A 23,888-nucleotide genomic window follows, 5' to 3' on the forward strand; every position below is an offset into this window, starting at 1 on the left:
TGGTGTTGTCAATAACACATGGTGTGGTGTTGTCAATAACTTATGGTGTGGTGTTGTCAATAACCCATGGGATGGTGTTGTCAATAACACATGGCAAGGTGTTGTCAATAACACATGGTGTGGTGTTGTCAATAACCCATGGGATGGTGTTGTCAATAACACATGGCGAGGTGTTGTCAATAACACATGGTGTGGTGTTGTCAATAACACATGAGATGGTGAGGTGTTATCAATAACCCATGGTGTGGTGTCAGGTTGCACCTATACTGGCCCCATTCTCTTCTGTTCAGCAGTCCTGTTTTTTGCTCATTCCTTAGTTCACTGTAAAGGGTTAGGGTCAGTCCTATACTGTCTAAGTAGTTCACTGTAAAGGGTTATGGTCAGTCCTATACTGTCTAGGTAGTTCACTGTAAAGGGTCAGTCCTATACTGTCTAGACAGTTCACTGTAAAGGGTCAGTCCTATACTGTCTAAGTAGTTCACTGTAAAAGGTTAGGGTCAGTCCTATACTGTCTAGACAGTTCACTGTAAAGGGTTATGGTCAGTCCTATACTGTCTAGGTAGTTCACTGTAAAGGGTTAGGGTCAGTCCTATACTGTCTAGACAGTTCACTGTAAAGGGTCAGTCCTATACTGTCTAGACAGTTCACTGTAAAGGGTTATGGTCAGTCCTATACTGTCTAGACAGTTCACTGTAAAAGGTCAGTCCTATACTGTCTAGACAGTTCACTGTAAAGGGTCAGTCCTATACTGTCTAGGTAGTTCACTGTAAAGGGTTATGGTCAGTCCTATACTGTCTAGACAGTTCACTGTAAAGGGTCAGTCCTATACTGTCTAGGTAGTTCACTGTAAAGGGTTAGGGTCAGTCCTATACTGTCTAGACAGTTCACTGTAAAGGGTTATGGTCAGTCCTATACTGTCTAGGTAGTTCACTGTAAAGGGTTAGGGTCAGTCCTATACTGTCTAGACAGTTCACTGTAAAGGGTCAGTCCTATACTGTCTAAGTAGTTCACTGTAAAAGGTTAGGGTCAGTCCTATACTGTCTAGACAGTTCACTGTAAAGGGTTATGGTCAGTCCTATACTGTCTAGGTAGTTCACTGTAAAGGGTTAGGGTCAGTCCTATACTGTCTAGACAGTTCACTGTAAAGGGTCAGTCCTATACTGTCTAGACAGTTCACTGTAAAGGGTTATGGTCAGTCCTATACTGTCTAGACAGTTCACTGTAAAAGGTCAGTCCTATACTGTCTAGACAGTTCACTGTAAAGGGTCAGTCCTATACTGTCTAGGTAGTTCACTGTAAAGGGTTATGGTCAGTCCTATACTGTCTAGACAGTTCACTGTAAAGGGTCAGTCCTATACTGTCTAGGTAGTTCACTGTAAAGGGTTAGGGTCAGTCCTATACTGTCTAGACAGTTCACTGTAAAGGGTTATGGTCAGTCCTATACTGTCTAGGTAGTTCACTGTAAAGGGTTAGGGTCAGTCCTATACTGTCTAGACAGTTCACTGTAAAGGGTCAGTCCTATACTGTCTAGACAGTTCACTGTAAAGGGTTATGGTCAGTCCTATACTGTCTAGGTAGTTCACTGTAAAGGGTTATGGTCAGTCCTATACTGTCTAGGTAGTTCACTGTAAAGGGTTATGGTCAGTCCTATACTGTCTAGGTAGTTCACTGTAAAGGGTTATGGTCAGTCCTATACAGTCTAGGTAGTTCACTGTAAAGGGTCAGTCCTATACTGTCTAAGTAGTTCACTGTAAAAGGTTATGGTCAGTCCTATACTGTCTAGACAGTTCACTGTAAAGGGTTATGGTCAGTCTTATACTGTCTAGACAGTTCACTGTAAAGGGTTAGGGTCAGTCCTATACAGTCTCGGTAGTTCACTGTAAAGGGTCAGAACAGAGTATGGTGTTGTCAATACCACATGGTATGGTGCTGTCAATAACACATGGTATGGTGTTGTCAATAACACATGGTGTGGTGTTGTCAACAACACAAGGGAAGGTCTGGTATTGTCAAAAACACAGGTTATGGTGTGGTGTTGTAAATAGCATAAGACGGTGTGGTTTTGTCAATAACACATGGGATGGTGTTGTCAAAAACACATGGTGTGGTGTTGTCAGAAATATATGGGATGGTGTTGCAACAACACATGGTATGGTTTGGTGTTGTCAATAACTCATGGTATGGTGTTGTCAATAACTCATGGTATGGTGTTGTCAATAACCCACGGGATGGTGTGTTGTTGTGAGTAACACACGGGATGGTGTGTTGTTGTGAGTAACACACGGGATGGTGTGTTGTTGTCAATAACACATGGGATGGTGTGTTGTTGTCAATAACCCACGGTATGGTGTTGTCAATAACACATCGTATGGTGTTGTCAACACCAAATGGGATGGTGTGGTGTTGTCAATAACAAATGTTGTGGTGTTGTCAACACCAAATGGGATGGTGTTGTCAATAACTCATGCTATGGTGTTGTCAAAAACCCATGGGATGGTGTTGTCAATGACACATTGTGTGGTGTTGTCAATAACGCAGGGGATGGTGTGGTGTTGTCAATAACCCATCGCATGGTGTTGTCAATAACAAATGGTATCGTGTGGTTTTGTCAACAACACAGGGCATGGCATGGTGTTGTCAATAACACATGGTGTGGTGTTGTCAATAACACATGGTGTGGTGTTGTCAATAACACATGGGATGGTGTTGTCAATAACACATGGTGTGGTGTTTATCAACAACACATAGGATTGTGTTGTCAATAACACATGGTGTGGTGTTGTCAATAACACATGGGAGGGTGTTGTCAATAACACATGGTGTGGTGTTGTCAATAACACATGGGATGGTGTTGTCAATAACACATGGGATGGTGTTGTCAATAACACATGGTGTGGTGTTGTCAATAACACATGGTATGGTGTTGTCAATAACCCATCGCATGTTGTTGTCAATAACATATGGTATGGTTGTCAGCAGCACATGGGATTGTGTTGTTGTGAGTAACACATGGGATGGTGTGTTGTTATCAATAACACATCGTATGGTTTTGTCAATAACAAATGTTGTGGTGTTGTCAACACCAAATGGGATGGTGTTGTCAATGACACATGGTGTGGTGTTGTCAATAACGCAACGTATGGTATTGTCAATAACACATGGTATCGTGTGGTTTTGTCAACAACTCAGGGTATGGTGTGGTGTTGTCAATAACACATGGTGTGGTGTGGTTTTGTCAACAACACTGGGCATGGTGTGGTGTTGTCAATTACATATGGGATGGTGTTGTCAATAACACGGTGTGGTGTTGTCAATAACACATCGTGTGGTGTTGTCAATAACACATGGTGTGTTGTTGTCAATAACACATGGTGTGTTGTTGTCAATAACACATGGTGTGTTGTTGTCAATAACACATGGTATGGTGTGGTTTTGTCAACAACACAGGGCATGGTGTGGTGTTGTCAATTACACATGGGATGGTGTGGTGTTTTCAATAACACATGGTGTGGTGTTGTCAATAACACATGGGATGGTGTTGTCAACAACACAGGGGATGGTGTGGTGTTGTCAATAACACATGGGACGGTGTTGTCAATAACACATGGTGTGGTGTTGTCAATAACACATGGTATGGTGTTGTCAATAACACATGGTATGGTGTTGTCAATAACACATGGTGTGGTGTTGTCAATAACCCATGGTATGGTGTTGTCAATAACACATGGTATGGTGTTGTCAATAACAAATCGTGTGGTGTTGTCAACAACACATGGTATGGTGTGGTGTTGTCAATAACACATGGGATGGTGTTGTCAATAACACATGTGATGGTGTGGTGTTGTCAACAACACATGTGATGGTGTGGTGTTGTCAATAACACATGGGATGGTGTTGTCAACAACACAAGTGCTGGTGTTGTCAATAACAAATTGTGTGGTGTTGTCAACAACACATGTGATGGTGTGGTGTTGTCAATAACACATGGTGTGGTGTTGTCAATAACTTATGGTGTGGTGTTGTCAATAACCCATGGGATGGTGTTGTCAATAACACATGGCGAGGTGTTGTCAATAACACATGGTGTGGTGTTGTCAATAACCCATGGGATGGTGTTGTCAATAACACATGGCGAGGTGTTGTCAATAACACATGGTGTGGTGTTGTCAATAACACATGAGATGGTGAGGTGTTATCAATAACCCATGGTGTGGTGTTGTCAATAACACATGGCGAGGTGTTGTCAATAACACATGTGATGGTGTGGTGTTGTCAATAACCCATGGTGTGGTGTTGTCAATAACCCATGGTATGGTGTTGTCAATAACCCATGGTGTGGTGTTGTCAATAACCCATGGTGTGGTGTTGTCAATAACACATGGCGAGGTGTTGTCAATAACACATGGTGTGGTGTTGTCAATAACCCATGGTGTGGTGTTGTCAATAACACATGGCGAGGTGTTGTCAATAACACATGGTGTGGTGTTGTCAATAACACATGGTGTGGTGTTGTCAATAACCCATGGTGTGGTGTTGTCAATAACACATGGCGAGGTGTTGTCAATAACACATGGTGTGGTGTTGTCAATAACCCATGGTGTGGTGTTGTCAATAACACATGGCGAGGTGTTGTCAATAACACATGGTGTGGTGTTGTTTAAATGTTTGTTGGAGATTGTTTTTCCATGTCAGCTACTATACACTGTGGTTTCCTTTACATAGTGTAGAGCTCATTTAAAAAAGCACTCCCACTTCTGAGTTGTCTGGTTGCAGGTGATTGGGAATAATGTGAATACTTGAAATTAAAATGAGCCCTGCAAACTGCTCTTGCGAGTATCACTTATTTTATTCAAGCTTACTTGTCGGCCTCCAGGCCTTCTTCAGAGCTTTTGTGAAAGTTTGCTCAAGAGTATAAAATACAGACATTCATCTACCCATATTCAGTAAATTACTTTAAAAAATTAAAAGCATCAGGATGTATCTGTGCTGAACAACTAAGTATTAACAATATCAATTCTATACAACATCCAACAGGAGGTCCTTCAGCTTTATCCCAATCCCTCTGAAAATTACACTAAATACAAGCATCTTATATATCAGCTACGTAGAAACCATGTTGATGGATCTCTTGGTAGACTGTGATGTATCTGGAGGCAGTCTTAACGTGGGGCAGGACATGTTGCTGTGTGAAGTCATCCCTAGTGACTGACTCTCTGCCCTCTGCTCTCCTCAGCTGGTTCAGGAAGGACAGGGCAAAGCCATAGCAACACGAGCCAAACTCCCTCTCCTCTTCAAATCTGGAGCAAATACAGTGAGCTTCAGTGACACGTGTTGTTGTTTTGGCTCTGTACTCCACTTCGGATTTGAAATGATACAATGACTGAGGTTAAAGGGCAGACTGTCAGCTTTAATTTGAGGTTATTTTCATCTGTATCGGGTGAACCGTTTCAAAATTACAGCCCTTTTTGTACATACAGTAGTGCCCCCATATTAGGGGCCCAAATGTATTGGGACAAATTCACTTATGTGTATTAAAAACGTTTAGTATTTGGTTCTATATTATGATTATGAATAATCCTGAATTAATTGTGAATTATAATGAGTGAGAAAGTTAGACGCACATATTATACCCCCCCAAAATGCTAACCTCCCCAGTTATTGTAATGGTGAGAGCTTAGTATGTCTTGGGGGTATGATATTTGTGCGTCTAACTTTCTCACTTATCATTATCCACGATTCATTCAGAATTGATTATCTGTAATCATGGTAGCATTCACATGAAGAAGTGTAGAAGTGTTTAGAAACATATTCAATTCACAATGTAAGTGACTCCAAAATGACACAATACATTATTTAGCATTCATTTCTATTGGGCACAAAATAATCTGAAACACAACCAAAACAAACAGCAAATGCATCCAACAAATGTGTAGAGTCACAGGCTTCATGTAGTCACTGCGTGCTATGAAGGGGACCAAATACTTAACTTTTTACTACTTTAATACACATAAGTGTCCCAATACTTTTTGTTCCCTAAAATGGGGACGACTATGTACAAAAAGCTGTAATTTCCGACCAGTTCAGGGAGGGGGGAGGGGATTTCTAAACGGTTCACCTGATATGGATGAAAATACCCTCAAATTATTTGTATCGGTTAAAATCCAAAGTGCTGGAGTACAGAGCCAAAACAAACAAAAACATTGTCACAGTACAAATACTTTTGGAGATTAGTCTGTCTTAATCAAAATAATCATGTTGAAGTTTTTGTTATTGTAAACTACTTAGAACCCCTTTATATTAAAGGTATTCTTTATGTGGGGTTTATAAAGTGGAACCACCATCTTATATCTATTAGGTTTTCAGAATTAACTATTTCCATTTGTAATATTCACCTGTGTCGTGACCAGGTGGAGAGGAGGGAGAACTGTTCCAGCTCACTGTCCCACAGTGTCCCAGCTAGGCTGTCCCTGCCAGTCCCGGGGGCCACCAGCGGCACAGAGAGGCATTGCTCCCAGCCCTGTTCCTCTCTCTGGACCCCTGAGGAGGTGTAGCTGTACACCACACCTTGAACACAGACATCAGCTCTAGTTACCTAGTCCAGTCTAACACCCAAACTGGCTGTTTTGATATTCAAACTGCAAGTAAACTATTCTGAAGGCACCTTGTGAGTTAGTAACTCCAACATGCAGCTCCGAGTCCTGCCATTCACTGTGACAAACACCATGACAGGTCCGGTCAGGAAGACACATGAAAGTTGAAAATACACATTTAAAATGATTTACCTTTTAACATTCAATGTTGCAAAAATAAATAAACATTTGTTGACAATATGAGAATACAGTAAAAATATCAGTAAAGTGTTGGTTTTACCTAAGAAAAGCAGGTCCCAGTGAGGATCCAATGAGGAAGGCGCACCGGACCTTGTGTCCATTACTAAATGGACATGGAACTATGACAGGTGCCTCGAGGAGACTGAATCTCATCTGCTCCTGACAGATTGGGCATTTTCGCCCTGTGTTTTCTGTTTGGAGCCTATTTTTGTCAAAACTATAGATTTTTCTTCCACAATGGTTAAACTTCAAGACAGTGCAGTCCATTGGAAGGTTGAACCGGGAAGTGCAGAGCTAGGTGACACACACTGGCGTTTTTAAGGGTTATAAACGTTGCTAAAAAAAGGAAACAATTACAACGCGTTAAAAATTATTTTTTATTCATAAAGAATAACTGTTTATTTATTCTTAAAGATAATCGTTTTTAAACATACCTGTCGTATTCTCGAGAGACTCATACCTGGCTACCTACCTGTCTTGAACCTTCCCCTCGGAACCTTTCGTTCATTGAATCTGGGGGTTTATAGGCGGGAGTTTTTGCTTGCACTCAAACGTGACAACGGGAACATAAATACCGTCGCCCCAATGTTATTGAGCATAAAAAATGAACACGAAGCAAGTCACCTGCAGGTAGAACTTGTCCCGTGTTTACTGTTTGTTGAGTGTGTGTCTTGCTTCGAGCTGTTTCAGTTCTTGTATTTGGCAGATGTTAGCTTCTTAGCTAGCTAAAGTTAGCTGGGATGCCGCTAACGATACTGGTACGATATATTTGTGAAAACATGCTGCAGTGTGTTGTGCAAAGTGAACATTTCCATGAATCACGCGATTGGTGCTTTTGCTTGCTAGTTAGCACTAGAAAGTGCAGCTACCAGTAGCTAGCTATGTTAGCTGCTAGTTAGCTAGGCTAGCGTGTATGAATGACACCTACCAGCAAGAAGCTGATGATGTCAGACCGTTTCTGTTGCTAACCAGTAGCCTCCAATCACTCCAGTATATGAACCTAATCAGACTCTATCCCCGAACACCAGGCCTCAATACGTAGCTAGCAGTAGATATCATAGCTAACCTCTGCTAATTCTACCGGTTTCTTGTGTTGCTATGCAGGTATTTTCTCCATGGTGTCTGCCGAGAGGGGAATAGGTGCATGTTCTCTCATGACCTGACCACCAGTAAACCTTCAACCATATGTAAGTTCTACCAGAGAGGTGTGTGTGCCTACGGAGACCGCTGCAGGTAAGATCCAACATACTGACCACACCGATGGGCTGGAATGTAGGCTACAAATCACATTTTAATTGTCAAATGTTTTATAAAATAGGCCAACTGTGACATTATTACTTACAGGCCCTTCCCAACAACGCAAAAAACGAAAATAGAAAAGTAATAATACATAATAAATTCACAATGATAACGTGGCTATATATACATGGGGTACGAGGTAATTGAGGTAGATATGTACATATAATTAGGAATAAAATGACTAGGCAACAGCTAGATATAACAGTAGCAGCAGCGTAAGTGATCAAAGTTCATTGGTCGCGTACACAGATTATCATATGTGAAAGCAGGTGCAGCGAAATGCTCATGATGCTTACAGTGCAGTAAGTAACTAACAGTACAATACCAATATACAACATAATCCCCAATCTACAGTCACTGTATGCGTTTTATGTACATAGCCCAACCATCGTGTTCAATATCTGTTATTATGATGGTGTGTGACTCTCACTGTGTTGTAGGTATGACCACATCAAGCCGGCTGGTGGTGGTGGTGGAGGGGGGAGAGGTGTGCCCATGGACCTCCCTAACAGAAACCCCATCACTGCTGGGGCCTTCATTCCCCCTGGTGTTGCTGTCCCGGGACATCCAGGCAACTCTGCACCCCCACCCAGGCACAATGGAGGGAAGAAACCCCTGGTGCTGAGAGATAGAGGTACTGAACACTGTATGCTGGAAACACTCGGGTTTGTTATTTTAACTAAAACATAACCAATCTTTGTTAAACAAATACCAAACTTGTTTTTGCATGGATTCCGCGACGCGGTTAGCTTTTAACATCTAGAACCGCTATTGTCCCGGAATCCCGCTTAACTGACAAGTTCAAGTCTGCTTGAAAGAGCCTCTAAACTCCAAACGTTAGCCATCAAGCTAATGAAGTTAGTCCCAGATGAGTTTTGCAATGGAGCATCTTTATCTGGAGAAGTAAATGAATGGTTCCAGTGCTGTAGGAGCTGTATCTACTACGATCTGTTACAGGACAAACCAGACCACTGTGTTCCAGTGCTGTAGGAGCTGTATCTACTACGATCTGTTACAGGACAAACCAGACCACTGTGTTCCAGTGCTGTAGGAGCCGTATCTACTACGATCTGTTACAGGACAAACCAGACCACTGTGTTCCAGTGCTGTAGGAGCTGTATCTACTACGATCTGTTACAGGACAAACCAGACCACTGTGTTCCAGTGCTGTAGGAGCTGTATCTACTACGATCTGTTACAGGACAAACCAGACCACTGTGTTCCAGTGCTGTAGGAGCTGTATCTACTACGATCTGTTACAGGACAAACCAGACCACTGTGTTCCAGTGCTGTAGGAGCTGTATCTACTACGATCTGTTTCAGGACAAACCAGACCACTGTGTTCCAGTGCTGTAGGAGCTGTATCTACTACGATCTGTTTCAGGACAAACCAGACCACTGTGTTCCAGTGCTGTAGGAGCTGTATCTACTACGATCTGTTACAGGACAAACCAGACCACTGTGTTCCAGTGCTGTAGGAGCTGTATCTACTACGATCTGTTACAGGACAAACCAGACCACTGTGTTCCAGTGCTGTAGGAGCTGTATCTACTACGATCTGTTTCAGGATAAACCAGACCACTGTGTTCCAGTGCTGTATCTACTACGATCTGTTACAGGACAAACCAGACCACTGTGTTCCAGTGCTGTAGGAGCTGTATCTACTACGATCTGTTACAGGACAAACCAGACCACTGTGTTCCAGTGCTGTAGGAGCTGTATCTACTACGATCTGTTTCAGTACAAACCAGACCACTGTGTTCCAGTGCTGTAGGAGCTGTATCTACTACGATCTGTTACAGGACAAACCAGACCACTGTGTTCCAGTGCTGTAGGAGCTGTATCTACTACGATCTGTTACAGGACAAACCAGACCACTGTGTTCCAGTGCTGTAGGAGCTGTATCTACTACGATCTGTTACAGGACAAACCAGACCACTGTGTTCCAGTGCTGTAGGAGCTGTATCTACTACGATCTGTTTCAGGATAAACCAGACCACTGTGTTCCAGTGCTGTAGGAGCTGTATCTACTACGATCTGTTACAGGATAAACCAGACCACTGTGTTCCAGTGCTGTAGGAGCTGTATCTACTACGATCTGTTACAGGATAAACCAGACCACTGTTCCAGTGCTGTAGGAGCTGTATCTACTACGATCTGTTTCAGGATAAACCAGACCACTGTGTTCCAGTGCTGTATCTACTACGATCTGTTTCAGGACAAACTGGATCACTCAGAGTTCCAATGCGACAATTGTTTGCTTGCCGAGGATTTATAGTATTGAGGTGGCTTCGTTAATCATGCAGGTCGCCAACCTACGTAAGAAACTGGGGAAAACGCAGAGTGAAATGTTTACCTTTTCTATGCCGGTGGCTGGACGGTGTTTGCGCTTGTTGGATGCATCTCCGTTGGGGTTGCAAAATTCCAGGAACTTTCAATAAATTACATGGTTTTCCAGAAATCAGGAAGGAATAAGCAGGAAATCCAGACTACTCAAACCAGGATTTATGGAAAAACAGGGAATTTATTGAAAGTGCCAGTCATTTTGCAACCCTAATCTCCGCCTTGTCGTTGGTTGTTATCCGACTGGCCAGTGTTGCCCGGAGCTCCCCCACCTGATAGCGGTCGAAGGAGCACAGCCAGAGGAACATGGCAATCAACAATGTTCGCATGTCACGAGCCGTGGAAGCCGAACACAGCGGCCTCTCGCAAAGCAGTCTACACTCCTAACAAGAGGCCTGGAGCGGATGCAAACAACGAATAGTTAAACCGTCCTGGAGCCTGATCTTCCTGCACCTTCCACGCTGGGGTTACCTGTGTCTGGAGCCTGATCTTCCTGCATCTTCCATGCTGGGGTTACCTGTGTCTGGAGCCTGATTTTCCACGCTGGGGTTACCTGTGTCTGGAGCCTGATCTTCCTGCACCTTCCCCGCTGGGGTTACCTGTGTCTGGAGCCTGATCTTCCTGCATCTTCCATGCTGGGGTTACCTGTGTCTGGAGCCTGATCTTCCCTGCATCTTCCATGCTGGGGTTACCTGTGTCTGGAGCCTGATCTTCCACGCTGGGGTTACCTGTCTAGTTCCTGATCTTCCTGCACCTTCCACGCTGGGGTTACCTGTGTCTGGAGCCTGATCTTCCACGCTGGGGTTACCTGTGTCTAGAGCCTGATTTTCCCTGCACCTTCCACGCTGGGGTTACCTGTGTCTGGAGCCTGATCGTCCTGCATCTTCTATGCTGGGGTTACCTGTGTCTGGAGCCTGATCGTCCTGCATCTTCCACGCTGGGGTTACCTGTGCCTACTCCTTCTCCTTCCCCTAAGATTTCGAAGTTGACGTCGGCAACCTTCTGTCCCTGCTGTCCCGGCTTCTCCATCTGTCGGAGGCCTGCACCATCCTTTGAAACGTGGGAGTGGGCGGATATCCTCGCCAGCCGTGATTTTGTGCAGCTCCATGTTAAGAAATGACTATTCTTGGTGCAAAAACAATGTCCTATCCCGGAGCTCAAGTAAATTACATCACTAAGCTGCTCCCGAATGCACTACGCCAGGACATGGACATCGATTCTATCATAGTCCATGTGGGTTTTAATGACATTATGAAGGGCAGCTTTGAACAGTTGAAACTGGATTTTTGATTGACTCTGCTACACACTAATAAAAGACCCATCATATCTGGCCCTGTGCCCTGTCTGAATCATGGCATTAAACGCTTTAGCAAGATTATTTCTCTTCACAACTGGCTACGTGATTATTGCAGCTCAATGGGTGTTACTTTTGTTGACAATTTCGATACCTTTTGGAAACGAAACGGGTTTTATAAGGACGATGGGGTTCACCCAAATCATGCAGGATCCTGGATCATTTCACAGCACTATAAGGCTGCGTTGAGACAATGACTTATCAATGGCCCAGCTCAGTTCATCCCTACCATTGTGTCGCCGAGTCATCATAATGCTTTAGCAAATCACATTATACCAGGGGCAGTGGTAGACACAATGTAAGTAACCTAATTTATATCCCTCTGAAACTCACTTAGACAATACCTTTGATGATACAGTGGTAGCAATACAAGGTTATAACATTTACAGAAAAGACAAATGCCAGTGGTGGAGGTGTTGCTGTTTATATTCCTGTAAAGATTAGAGAGGATCTCATGTTAAATACTGTTGAAGTAATATGGCTACAGGTTCATCTGCCTCACCTAAAGCCCATTCTGGTGGGAAGCTGCTATAGACCACCAAGTGCTAACAGTCAGTAATGTGTGAAATGCTTGATAATGTATGTGCACATTTTTTGGGTGATTTTAAATATTGACTGGCTTTCATCAAGCTGCCCACTCAAGAAGAAGCTTCAAACTGTTACCAGTGCCTGCAACCTGGTTCAGGTTATCAGTCAACCTACCAGGGTAGTTGCAAACAGCACAGGAATGAAATCAACATGTATTGATCACATCTTTACTAACGCTGCAGAAATCTGCTCTAAAGCAGTATCCAGATCCATAGGATGTAGTGTTGTTCACAATATAATAGCCATATCTAGGAAAACCAAAGGCTGGGCCTAATACAGTGTTTTAAGAGGTCATACAATACGTTTTTTTGTAGTGATTCCTATGTTGTTGATCCGTGGTGTGTATTGAGAAGCAAACAGACTTGACACTTATGAAATTGCTTATTCCAGTTACTAGTAAGCATGCACCCATTTAAGAAAATGACTATTAAAAAATGTTAAATCCCCGTGGATTGATGAGGTATTGAAACATTTTATGGTTGAGTAGGATGAGGCAAAAGGAATGGCAAATAAGTCTGGCTGCACAACCGATTGGCAAATGTACTGCCAATGGAGAAATCATCTGAATTAAAAGAAGAAAGTACACTATAAAACAAAGGGGGCGGCAGGTAGCCAGGTGGTTAGAGCGTTGGGCCAGTAACCAGCAGGTAGCCTAGTGGTTAGAGCGTTGGGCCAGTAACCAGCAGGTAGCCTAGTGGTTAGAGCGTTGGGCCAGTAACCAGCAGGTAGCCTAGTGGTTAGAGCGTTGGGCCAGTAACCAGCAGGTAGCCTAGTGGTTAGAGCGTTGGGCCAGTAACCAGCAGGGTAGCCTAGTGGTTAGAGCGTTGGGCCAGTAACCAGCAGGTAGCCTAATGGTTAGAGCGTTGGGCCAGTAACCAGCAGGTAGCCTAGTGGTTAGAGCGTTGGGCCAGTAACCAGCAGGTAGCCTAGTGGTTAGAGCGTTGGGCCAGTAACCAGCAGGTAGCCTAGTGGTTAGAGCGTTGGGCCAGTAACCAGCAGGTAGCCTAGTGGTTAGAGCGTTGGGCCAGTAACCAGCAGGTAGCCTAGTGGTTAGAGCGTTGGGCCAGTAACCGAAAGGTTGCCAGATCGAATCCTCGAGCTGACAAGGTAAAAATCTGTTGTTCTGCCCCTGAACAAGGCAGAACTCTTCCTTGGCTGTCATTGTCAATAAGAATTTGTTCTTTACTGACTTGCCTAGTTAAATGAATGATAGTAAAAAGCTTAAATGAAATTTCTTGGAAAAAAGGCCAACTTGGATCAATTATTAATTGAATCAGATGGCTCATTCATCACAAAACTGACTGATATTGCCAATTACTTTAATGATTTTTTTCATTGGCAAACTTAGCCATGACATGCCCGCAACAAACTCTGACACTACACATCCAAGTATATCGGACCAAATTATGGAAGACAAGAATTTGAATTCCGTGAAGTCAGTGTGGAAGAGGTGAAAAATTGTATATCAACAATGACAAGCCACTGGGGTCTGACAACTTGGATGGAAAATTACTGCGGATACTATTGCCACTCCTATAAATCTTCAATTTAAGCCTACTAGAGAGCATGTGCCCTCAGGCCTGGAGGGAAACTAAAGTCATTCCGCTACCCAAGAATAGTAAAACCCCCTTTTACTGGCTCAAATAGCCGACCAATCAGCCTGTTATCAACCCTTAGTAAACTTTTGGAAAACATTTTTTGACCAGATACAATGCTATTTTACAGTAAACAAATTGACAAGACTTTCAGCACGCTTATAAGGAAGGACATTCAAGCACAGCACTTACACAAATGACTGATGATTGGCTGAGAGAAATTTATGATAAAAAGATTGGGGGGGCTGTTTTTTTATTTTTTTTTAGACATCAGCGCGGCGTTTGACATTATTGATCATAGTCTGCTGCTGGAAAAACATACAGTACCAGTCAAAAGTTTGGACACACCTACTCATTCAAGGGTTTTTCTTTATTTGTACTATTTTCTACATTGTAGTATAATAGTGAAGACATCAACTATGAAATAACACAAGGAATCATGTATTAACCAAAAAAGTGGTTAATAAATTAAACAAATCAAAATATTTTAGATTAGCCACCCTTTGCCTAGATGACAGCTTTGCATTCTCTCAACCAGCTTCAAGAGGAATGCTTTTCCAACAGTCTTGAAGGAGTTCCCACATATAATGATCACTTGTTGGCTGCTTTTCCTTCACTCTGTGGTCCAACTCATCCCAAACCATCTCAATTGGGTTGAGGTCAGGTGATTGTGGAGGCCAGGTCATCTGATGCAGCACTCCATCACTCTCCTTCTTGGTCAAATAGCCCTTGCACAGCCTGGAGGTGTGTTGGGTCACTGTCCTGTTGAAAAGCAAATGATAGTGGGACTAAGCGCAAACCAGATGGAATGGCGTTTTGCTGCAGAATGCTGTGGTAGCCATGCTGGTTAAGTGTGCCTTGAATTCTAAATAAATCAGTGTCACCAGCAAAGCACCATCACACCTCCTCCTCCATGCTTCACGGTGGGAACCACACATGCGGAGATCAACCGTTCACCTACTCTGCTTATCACAAAGACTCGGCGGTTGGAACCAAAAATCTAAAATTTGGACTCATCAGACAGATTTCCACCGGTCTAATGTCCATTGCTCGTGTTTGTTGGCCCAAGCAAGTCTCTTCTTCTTATTGGTGTCCTTTAGTAGTGGTTTCTTTGCAGTAATTTGACCATGAAGTCCTGATTCACGCAGTCTCTTCTGAACAGTTAGGGATGTTAAGATGTGTCTGTGTTATAGAATTTTGTTATCAATGTTCATAAACTTCAATGAATCTACTCAGTCTGCAACCCAGAGTTTGTAAAGTTCTGGTTTAAATGAAACAGACAGAATTCCCAGCTTACAATAGTCAAATCAATGTTTATTCACGAGAGCACTCTGAAGTTCATAATACAAAGACATCCATTTTATAGTTCACTCCTTACTTACGCACATACATCCACACAAACAGTAGGTCGGATGTATCCCTCCCCAGAGTTCTCACCACTGTTTATCACTACCCAGCGCTGTCCGTTCCATTCCCCCGAGATTAGAGGAACCTTGAAAATGACTCCCTGCCCTATCATAAGTTTCTCAGAGTTCTAGCCAGGTCGGGTCAAACACAGTTGAATTGTTCTCGGTATTTTCTTAGACACACACATTTCTATCCCTCACAGGTCTCTTCTGAACCTTGTTGGACTTACGTTTAGTACTTTAATTATTCATTATACATGCTACATAAACTACTAATTAGTTATGTTTCAGGGTGGAAATCTTTAATCATTACCTTTAAACATATAATTCCCTTATCAGTCTGTTACTTGAACTCTGAATAATTTTTTTGGGCTGCAATCTTAACTCAAATTAATGTATCTTCTGCAGCAGAGGTAACTGGGTCTTCCTTTCCTGTGGTGGTCCTAATGAGAGCCAGTGTTATCATAGCAGTGTATGCGACTGCACTTGAAGAAACTTTCAAAGTTATTGAAATTTTCCAGATTGACAGACCTTCATGTTTTTAAGTAATGATGGACTGTCATTTCTCTTTGCTTCTTTGAGCTGTTCTTGCCATAATATGGACTTGGTCTTTTACCAAATAGGGCTATCTTCTGTATACCACTCCTACCTTGTCACAACACAACTGATTGGCTCAAACGCATTAAGGAAAGAAATTCCACAAATTAACTTTTAACAAGGCACACCTGTTAATTGAAATGCTTTCCAGGTGATTATGTCATGAAGCTGTGCAAAGGAGTGTGCAAAGCTGCCATCAAGGCAAAGGGTGGCTACTTTACTACATGATTCCATATGTGTTATTTCATAGTTTAGATGTCTTCACTATTATTCTACAATGTATAAAATAGTTAAAAATAAAGAAAAACCCTTGAATTAGTAGGTGTGTCCAAACTTTTGACTGGAACTGTATGTGTAATGGCTTTATTGTGGATAGAGTTACCTGTCTAACAGAACACAGAGGGTGTTCTTTAATGGAAGCCTCTCCAACATAATCCAGGTAGAATCAGGAATTCCCCAGGGCAGCTGTCTAGGCCCCTTTTCTCAATCTTTACTAACGACATGCTACTGGCTTTGACTTAAGGCCTATGTGTGCGGATGACTCAACACTACACACATCAGCTACTACAGCGGCTGAAATTACTGCAACACTTAAAGAGCAGCAGTTTCAGAGTGGATAGCAAGGAATAAGTTGGTCCTAAATTTTCAAACCAAAAGTATTGTATTTGGGACAAATCATTCACTAAATCCTAAACCTCAAATTTTGTTATAAATAATGTGGAAATTGAGCAAGTTGAGGTGACTAAACTGCTTGGAGTAACTCTGGATTGTAAACTGTCATTTTCAAAACATATTGATACACCAGTAGCTAAAATGGGAGAAGTCTGTCCATAATAAAGCCCAGCTGTACCTTAACAGCACTATCATCAAGGCAGGTCCAACAGGCTCTAGTTTTGTCCCACCTTGACTACAGTTCAGTCGTGTGGTCAGGTGCCACAAAGAGGATCTTAAGAAAATTGCAATTGGTTCAGAACAGGGCAGCACGGCTGGCCCTTGAATGTACACAGAAAGCAAACATTAATAATATGCATGTCAATCTCTCCTTGCTCAAAGTGGAAGAGAGATTGACGTCATCACTACTTGTATTTATGAAAGGTTTTGAAATATTGAAAGCACAGAGTTGTCTGTTTTTAAATTACTAGCATACAGCTCAGACACCCATACATACCCCACAAGACATACCACCAGAGGTCTCTTCACAGTCCCCAAGTCCAGAACGGACTATGGGTGGCGCACAGTACTACATAGAACCATGACTACATGGAACTCTATTCCACATCAGGTAACTGATGAAAGCAGTAGAATCAGATTTAAAAAAACATAAAAATACACCTTATGGAACAGCAGGGACTGTGATGCAACACAAACAGACACATAAAACCCATGTGTGTGTCTTTTAGATATGAGGTAGTGGAGTAGGGGCCTGAGGGCACGCACTTAGTGCTGTGAAATATGTTACAGTTTTAAAAACATTACAATACATTCATAACGGCTTTACTCTTCCTGGGGTCTGGCAAAATTAACTGATGCCTTGGCAGCAGCTAATGGGTTAGGGTTAATAAATAGAAACCCCTGGTGCTGAGAGCGAAAGCTACAGTAGTAGAAACCACTGGTGCTGAGAGAGAAAGCTACAGTAGTAGAAACCCCTGGTGCTGAGAGAGAAAGCTACAGTAGTAGAAACCCCTGGTGCTGAGAGAGAAAGCTACAGTAGTAGAAACCCCTGGTGCTGAGAGAGAAAGCTACAGTAGTAGAAACCCCTGGTGCTGAGAGAGAAAGCTACAGTAGTAGAAACCCCTGGTGCTGAGAGAGAAAGCTACAGTAGTAGAAACCCCTGGTGCTGAGAGATAAAGCTACAGTAGTAGAAACCCCTGGTGCTGAGAGAGAAAGCTACAGTAGTAGAAACCCCTGGTGCTGAGAGAGAAAGCTACAGTAGTAGAAACCCCTGGTGCTGAGAGAGAAAGCTACAGTAGTAGAAACCCCTGGTGCTGAGAGAGAAAGCTACAGTAGTAGAAACCCCTGGTGCTGAGAGAGAAAGCTACAGTAGTAGAAACCCCTGGTGCTGAGAGAGAAAGCTACAGTAGTAGAAACCCCTGGTGCTGAGAGAGAAAGCTACAGTAGTAGAAACCCCTGGTGCTGAGAGAGAAAGCTACAGTAGTAGAAACCCCTGGTGCTGAGAGAGAAAGCTACAGTATGTAGTTTAGTTTGCCACTAGTAGTTCAATGTAATGCAGCCAACAGTATAATCCAGAGGTCTGTTCCCTTGAACTGTATCCTATTCTCTTTCCTGTGTGTGTGTGTGTGTTCCAGCCCAGGGCTGTGACAGCAGAATGATGCCTTATGGTGGAGATGGCCCAGAGGTAACCGAGGCGGAGTGTTGGGCGGAATACCATGAAAACAGCGCCCACGCCAAACCTCATTCCTACCTGGACGCCATCAGGACCAGTCTGGAGTGTTCTGCCACGGCCAGCCCCTACCCTGTCCCACTCCCTGTCTCCTGCCCCCAGCAACAACTCTGTCCCTACGCTGCTGCAGGACAGTGTCACTACGGAAACACCTGCCCCTATCTCCATGGTGACATGTGTGACATTTGCAGGCTGCAGGTGCTCCACCCACACGACCCTGAGCAGAGGAGAGCTCACGAGAAGGTAGGACCCATACTTTAACCCTAACCCCCACATGACCACGATCAGAGGAGGGCTCAGGAGGTAGGACCCATACTTTAACCCTAACCCCCACATGACCCCGATCAGAGGGCTCAGGAGAAGGTAGGACCCATACTTTAACCCTAACCCCCACATGACCACGATCAGAGAGCTCAGGAGAAGGTAGGACCCATATTTTAACCCTAACCCCCACATGACCACGATCAGAGGAGGGCTCAGGAGAAGGTAGGACCCATACTTTAACCCTAACCCCCACATGACCACGATCAGAGGAGGGCTCAGGAGGTAGGACCCATACTTTAACCCTAACCCCCACATGACCCCGATCAGAGGGCTCAGGAGAAGGTAGGACCCATACTTTAACCCTAACCCCCACATGACCACGATCAGAGAGCTCAGGAGAAGGTAGGACCCATATTTTAACCCTAACCCCCACATGACCACGATCAGAGGAGGGCTCAGGAGAAGGTAGGACCCATACTTTAACCCTAACCCCCACATGACCACGATCAGAGAGCTCAGGAGAAGGTAGGACCCATATTTTAACCCTAACCCCCACATGACCACGATCAGAGGAGGGCTCAGGAGAAGGTAGGACCCATATTTTAACCCTAACCCCCACATGACCCTGATCAGAGGAGAGCTCAGAAGGTAGGACCCATAATTTAACCCTAACTCCGATCAGAGGAGAGCTCAGAAGGTAGGACCCATACTTTAACCCTAACCCCCACATGACCCCGATCAGAGGAGAGCTCAGGAGAAGGTAGGACCCATACTTTAACCCTAACCCCCACATGACCCCGATCAGAGGAGGGCTCAGGAGAAGGTAGGACCCATACTTTAACCCTAACCCCCACATGACCACGATCAGAGAGCTCAGGAGAAGGTAGGACCCATATTTTAACCCTAACCCCCACATGACCACGATCAGAGGAGGGCTCAGGAGAAGGTAGGACCCATACTTTAACCCTAACCCCCACATGACCCCGATCAGAGGAGGGCTCAGGAGAAGGTAGGACCCATATTTTAACCCTAACCCCCACATGACCCTGATCAGAGGAGAGCTCAGAAGGTAGGACCCATAATTTAACCCTAACTCCGATCAGAGGAGAGCTCAGAAGGTAGGACCCATACTTTAACCCTAACCCCCACATGACCCCGATCAGAGGAGAGCTCAGGAGAAGGTAGGACCCATACTTTAACCCTAACCCCCACATGACCCCGATCAGAGGAGAGCTCAGAAGGTAGGACCCATATTTTAACCCTAACCCCCACATGACCCCGATCAGAGGAGAGCTCAGAAGGTAGGACCCATACTTCAACCCTGACCCCCACATGACCCCGATCAGAGGAGAGCTCAGGAGAAGGTAGGACCCATACTTTAACCCTAACCCCCACATGACCCCGATCAGAGGAGAGCTCAGGAGAAGGTAGGACCCATACTTTAACCCTAACCCCCACATGACCACGATCAGAGGAGGGCTCAGGAGAAGGTAGGACCCATAATTTAACCCTAACCCCGATCAGAGGAGAGCTCAGGAGAAGGTAGGACCCATACTTTAACCCTAACTCCACTGGTAGGAGTGAAGCTGTGTCATACAAACAACAAGAATAGGTCGTTTTGGATATCAAGTGATCAACGTGTATGATGGTGATTTATAAATGAAATAGCATGGACATGGATCAAGTCTGGATTCATTCCATGTGATGGCTGTCCCTCAGATGTGTATGTTGGTGTTTGAGGCGGACATGGAGAAGGCGTTTGCAGCGCAGCACAGCCAGGACAAGGTGTGTTCTATCTGTATGGAGGTGGTTTATGAGAAAGCTGCTGCCTCAGAGAGACGCTTCGGGATCCTCTCTTCCTGCTGCCACACATACTGCCTCTCCTGCATCCGCCAGTGGCGCTGCGCCAAGCAGTTTGAGAACAAGATCATCAAGTGAGTTGATATCTACAATACTATACACAACAAGCAGTTTGAAAACAAGATCAAGTCAGTTGATAACTACTGTACTATACACAACAAGCTCCATCAAGGGAGTTCATAACTGATATACTATATACACCAAGCAGTATGAAAACACAATCATCAATAAGTTACTATACTGTGCCAAGCAATTTGAAAACAAGATCATCAAGTAAGTACATCTTCTACGTTTCTGGATCTAGACCCAAATTCATATGCGGTACTGAATAGTTCTGATTTAGGATCAAGTCCATGTTATGCTCTTAGATCAGCACTAAACTCTTGAGATGTTTATGAATATGTTCCCTGATCTTGTTTCATCTGTTACCATGGCTATCAGGGTGCTACTATAAGCACATGTGTAGCCTCCACTGTTATTACTGTGTTTAGAAACTCAGACGATCAGGTGATACTGACAACTTGAGGCGGTTGCAGCTAGTTGAGCAACAGGATGCCACTGTGATGTGAAGCAGAATGACTGGCCATAATATACAGGGATGTGGCTAACCGTGTGCCTCTCTCTCTCTCCAGGTCGTGTCCAGAGTGCAGAGTGGTGTCTGAGTTTGTCATCCCCAGTGTGTACTGGGTGGAGGACCAGGATGAGAAGAACAGACTGATAGAGGACTTCAAGTCTGGAGTCAGGTATCTATATACACAGAACCAGTTAAACGTTTGGACACACCTACTCATTCCAGGGTTTTATTTTTACTATTTCTATATTGTAAAATAGTGATGACATAACACATGGAATCATGTAGTAACCTAAAAAAGTGTTAAACACATCAAAATATATTTTCTATTTTGAGATTCTTCAAAGTATTCATGCTTTGACGACGGCATTCTCTCAACCAGCTTCATGAGGTAGTCACCTGGAATGCATTTCAATTAACAGGTGTGCCTTAATGCGTTTGAGCCAATCATTTGTGTTGTGACAAGGTAGGGGTGGTATACAGAAGAGATTTATTGATTTGGTAAAAGACCAAGTCTACATAATGGCAAGAACAGCTCAAATAAGCAAAGAGAAACATCAGTCCGTCAATATGGAACATTTCAAGAAACTGGCGGAGAGAATGCAAAGCTGTCATCAAGGCAAAGGGTGGCTACTTTGAAGAATCTCAAATATTTGTTTAACACTTTTTTGGTTATTACATGACCCATATGTGTTTTGATGTTGTCACTATTATTCTACAATGTAGAAAATATAAAGAAACCTTTTGAATGAGTAGGTGTTTTAACTTTTGACTGGTACTGTGTGTGTATGTATGTATATACACATACTGAACAAAAGCACATCATGCAACAATTTCAAAGATTTTACTGAGTTACAGTTCATATAAGGAAATCAGTCAATTGTAATTAATTCATTAGGCTGTAATCTATGAATTTCACATGACTGGGAATACAGATATGAATCTGTTGGTCAGATACCTTACAACAACAAAGTAGGTGCATGTATCAGAAAACCAGTCAGTATCTGGTGTGACCACCATTTGCCTCATGCAGCGCCACATCTTCTCAGAGTTGATCAGGCTGTTGATTGTGGAATGTTGTCCCACTCCTCTTCAAACAACTGTGCAAAGTTTCTGGCTATTGGTGGAAACTGGAATACGCTGTCGTACACGTCGATCCAGAACATCCTCAATAGGTGACATGTCTGAGTATGCAGGCCGTGGAAGAATGTTCAGCTTCCAGGAATTGTGTCCAGATCCTTGCTACATGGGGTTGTACATTATCATGCTGAAACATGAGCTGATGACGGCGGATACATAACGACATTCGGCCTCAGAATCTCCTCACGGTATCTCTGTGCATTCAAATTGCCATTGATAAAATGCAATTTTGTTCGTTGTCCATAGCGTATGCCTGCCCATACCTTAACCCCACCATCATGGGGCGCTCTGTTCACCTCAGTAAACCGCTCGCCATCTGCCCGGTACAGTAAAACCGGGATTCATTTGTAAAGAACACACTTCTCCAGCGTGCCGGTGGCCATCAAAGGTGAGCATTTGCCCACAAACTGGTTACTACGCCTTACTGCAGTCAGGTCGACGAGCACGCAAATGAGGTTCCGACAGTTTGTGCAGAAATTCAGTTTTGCAAACGCACAGTTTCATCAGCTGTCTGGGTGGCTCCTTTCAGACCATCCCGCATGTGAAGAAGCCGGATGTGGAGGTCCTGGGCTGCCGTGGTGAGGCCGGTTGGACGTACTGACAAATTCTCTAAAACAACGTTGGAGGTAGCTTATGGTAGAGAAATTAACATTCAATGCTCTGTTGGACATTCCTGCAGTCAGCATGCCAATTGCACGCTACCTCAAAACATCTGTGGCATTTAGTGGCCTTTTGTTGTCCCCAGCACAAGGTGCACCTGTGTAATGATCATGCTCTTTAATCAACTTCTTGATATGCCACACCTGTCAGGTAGATGGATTATCTTGGCAAAGGAGAAATGCTCACTAACAGGGATTTAAACAAATATGTGCACATTTTAGAGAATAACGTTTTGTGCGTATGGAACATGTGCGATCATTTATTTAACCAGGTAGGCTAGTTGAGAACAAGTCCTTTATTTAACCAGGTAGGCTAGTTGAGAACAAGTCCTTTATTTAACCAGGTAGGCTAGTTGAGAACAAGTTCTCATTTACAACTGCGACCTGGCCAAGATAAAGCAAAGCAGTTCGACACATACAACACAGAGTTACACATGGAATGCTTCTACACCTGCATTGGTTGCTGTTTGGAGTTCTAGGCTGGGTTTCTGTACAGCACTTTGATATCAGCTGATGTATGAAGGGCTATATAAATACAGTAGAAAAAAAGAAAACTAAGTCTATACAGTGAGTGCAAATGAGGGAATAAATAGGCCATTGTGGCGAAGTAATTACAATATAGCAATTAGACACTGGAATGGTAGATGTGCAGAAGATTAGTGCAAGTAGAGATACTGGGGTGCAAAGGAGCAAGATAAATAAATACATACAGTATGGGGATGAGGTTGTTGGATGGGCTATGCACAGGTGCAGTGATCTGTGAGGTGCTTAAAGCTAGTGAGGGAGATATGAGTCTCCAGCTTCAGTGATTTTTGCAGTTCGTTCCAGTCATTGGCAGCAGAGAACTGGAATGAAAGGCGGCCAAAGGAGGAATTGGCTTTGGGGGTGACCAGTGTGATATACCTGCTGGAGCGCGTGCTACGGGTGGGTGTTGCTATGGTGACCAGTGAGCTGAGATAAGGCGGGGCTTTACCTAGCATA

General features: G+C 43.7%; 2 protein-coding genes across 2 annotated transcripts in view; one reads left to right on the top strand and one right to left on the bottom strand.

Annotated features, from left to right (window-relative positions):
- Positions 1-4,825: 4,825 nt before the first annotated feature.
- mkrn2os.1 (MKRN2 opposite strand, tandem duplicate 1) lies at positions 4,826-7,123 on the bottom strand. The gene is made up of 4 exons (XM_029692704.1): positions 6,871-7,123; positions 6,662-6,708; positions 6,393-6,564; positions 4,826-5,297 (listed from the first exon to the last, which is right to left on the bottom strand). The coding sequence occupies exons 1-4, from the start codon at positions 7,095-7,097 to the stop codon at positions 5,090-5,092; spliced, it is 654 nt and encodes a 217-aa protein (XP_029548564.1). The 5' UTR covers positions 7,098-7,123; the 3' UTR covers positions 4,826-5,089.
- Positions 7,124-7,376: 253 nt separating this feature from the next.
- LOC115149906 (probable E3 ubiquitin-protein ligase makorin-2) overlaps positions 7,377-23,888 on the top strand; it is a 33,703-nt gene continuing 17,191 nt past the window's right edge. The window contains exons 1-6 of the mRNA XM_029692703.1: positions 7,377-7,460; positions 7,935-8,063; positions 8,570-8,763; positions 18,319-18,656; positions 20,397-20,611; positions 21,170-21,280. Of these exons, the coding sequence (XP_029548563.1) occupies positions 7,435-7,460; positions 7,935-8,063; positions 8,570-8,763; positions 18,319-18,656; positions 20,397-20,611; positions 21,170-21,280 (1,013 nt within the window). The 5' untranslated portion in view covers positions 7,377-7,434. The remainder of the gene's footprint in view (positions 7,461-7,934; positions 8,064-8,569; positions 8,764-18,318; positions 18,657-20,396; positions 20,612-21,169; positions 21,281-23,888) is intronic.

The sequence above is a fragment of the Salmo trutta genome, chromosome 16, assembly GCF_901001165.1.
Source record: "Salmo trutta chromosome 16, fSalTru1.1, whole genome shotgun sequence".
In the NCBI taxonomy this organism is placed as follows: domain Eukaryota; kingdom Metazoa; phylum Chordata; class Actinopteri; order Salmoniformes; family Salmonidae; genus Salmo; species Salmo trutta.

Excerpts from the sequence above, each read along its gene's own strand:
- mkrn2os.1 (XM_029692704.1), bottom strand. The coding sequence starts at position 7,097 with ATGGACTGCACTGTCTTGAAGTTTAACCATTGTGGAAGAAAAATCTAT. Across the intron at positions 6,565-6,661 it reads TGGAGTTACTAACTCACAAG|GTGTGGTGTACAGCTACACC; the intron begins GTGCCTTCAGAA and ends TCTGTGTTCAAG. Across the intron at positions 5,298-6,392 it reads TCCACCTGGTCACGACACAG|ATTTGAAGAGGAGAGGGAGT; the intron begins GTGAATATTACA and ends TATTTGCTCCAG.